Consider the following 1,602-nt stretch of genomic DNA (forward strand, 5'->3'; position numbering starts at 1 on the left):
GCTGCAGGATATCCCAGGTGAGACCCCCACCCCTGGGGGCTGCAGGATATCCCAGGTCCTGCAGGAGCTGAGGGGGGACACGAGCCCATCAGAGCCATTCCGGGGGGCTGAAGGACCCCCGTGGTGGGGCAGGGACACGGCCCTGAGGGCGCCGGGCACTCACGGTGAGGTTGAGGGGGTTGATGAGCCCCCCGGGGGGGTGGCACGTGTCGTTGCCGTTCACCAGGATCTCGGTGGGGTACAGGAGCCATTTGCCGTTGGGGATCTCGTAGGGCCACTCGAAGCCCAGCAGGATGGTGCCCAGCGTGCCCAGGGACTCGCCTTTGGTGGTCACCTGCGGGCAGGGTGGGATGTGGGTCTGGTATTCCCAAATCCGCTTCTCTCCGTGTTCCCAAATCCTCCTTCCTCTCGCGTTCCCAAATCCGCTTCCCTCCAGTATTCCCAAATCTGCTTCTCTCTGACATTCCCAAATCCGCTTCCCTCCCATGTTCTCAAATTCACTTCCCTCCCGCGTTCCCAAATCCTCCTTTCTCCGGTATTCCCAAATCTGCTTCCCTTCGACATCCCCAAATCCGCTTCCCTCCTGTGTTCCCAAATCTGCCTCCCTCCCACGTTCCCAAATCCGCTTCCCTTCGGTATTCCCAAATCCACTTCCCTCCCATGTTCCCAAATTCTCCTTCCTCCAGCGTTCCCAAATCCTCCTTTCTCCCGCATTCCCAAATCCGCTTCCCTTTGACATTCCCAAATATGCTTCTCTCCAGTATTCCCAAATCCACCTCCCTGCGGTGTTCCCAAATCCGCTTCCCTCCTGCATTCCCAAATCCGCTTCCCTCTCGCGTTCCCAAGTCCGCTTCCCTCCGGTATTCCCAAATCTGGTTCTCTGCCACGTTCCCAAATCCGCTTGCCTCCCGTATTCCCAAATCCGCTTCCCTTCGATGTTCCCAAATTTCCCTCCCGCGTTCCCAAATCCGCTTCCCTCCGGCGCCGGCCAGGCCCGGCTCACCTGGAAGTCGAAGGTGAGGGGGCTGCCCACGTCCTGCTCCCGTTTCATGGCCGACTCGCCCACCACGGTCCCGCTGAAGTAGGACTGGATGTGGGAGGAGGCTCTGGGAACGGGATGGGGGACGGGAACGGCGTGAGGGGCACGGGGGACGTCCCATTGTCCCATTGTCCCATTGTCCCCTGTCCCCTCCCGGGACACGGAGAGCACAGCCAGACTCAGGTGGGGGCAATGGAGGGGACACCGAGGGGTGCAGGGGACACAAAGAGGATGGAGGGGACACAAAGAGGAGTGCAGGGGACACAGAGGGGATGGAGGTGACACAGAGAGGGTGGAGGGGACACAGAGAGGGCGCAGGGGACACAAAGAGGAGTGCAGGGGACACAGAGCAGCACCCCCCACTCACTGAGGGCGCAGGGGACACAAAAGAGGGGTGCAGGGGCCACTCACATGCTCAGCGAGGACTGGATGCTGTAATCCACCAGCAGCTTGGCCAGCACGGGCTGCAGATCCTCCTGGGTGCTGTGCCTGCCGGGACACCGGGAATGGGGCACCGGGATCGGCATCTCCCGGTCCCACCGGGACCACGCCCGCCCCCGTCC

General features: G+C 61.9%; 1 protein-coding gene across 1 annotated transcript in view; it reads right to left on the reverse strand.

Moving 5' to 3' along the window:
- Positions 1–1,602, reverse strand: part of ITGA3 (integrin subunit alpha 3) — a 12,816-nt gene that overhangs the window by 5,240 nt on the left and 5,974 nt on the right. The window contains exons 14-17 of the mRNA XM_031065194.1: positions 1,451–1,566; positions 1,004–1,106; positions 164–334; positions 31–67 (exon numbers count right to left, since the gene is read on the reverse strand). Of these exons, the coding sequence (XP_030921054.1) occupies positions 31–67; positions 164–334; positions 1,004–1,106; positions 1,451–1,566 (427 nt within the window). The remainder of the gene's footprint in view (positions 1–30; positions 68–163; positions 335–1,003; positions 1,107–1,450; positions 1,567–1,602) is intronic.

Source organism: Geospiza fortis, unplaced genomic scaffold (genome assembly GCF_000277835.1).
Source record: "Geospiza fortis unplaced genomic scaffold, GeoFor_1.0 scaffold406, whole genome shotgun sequence".
In the NCBI taxonomy this organism is placed as follows: Eukaryota; Metazoa; Chordata; class Aves; order Passeriformes; family Thraupidae; genus Geospiza; species Geospiza fortis.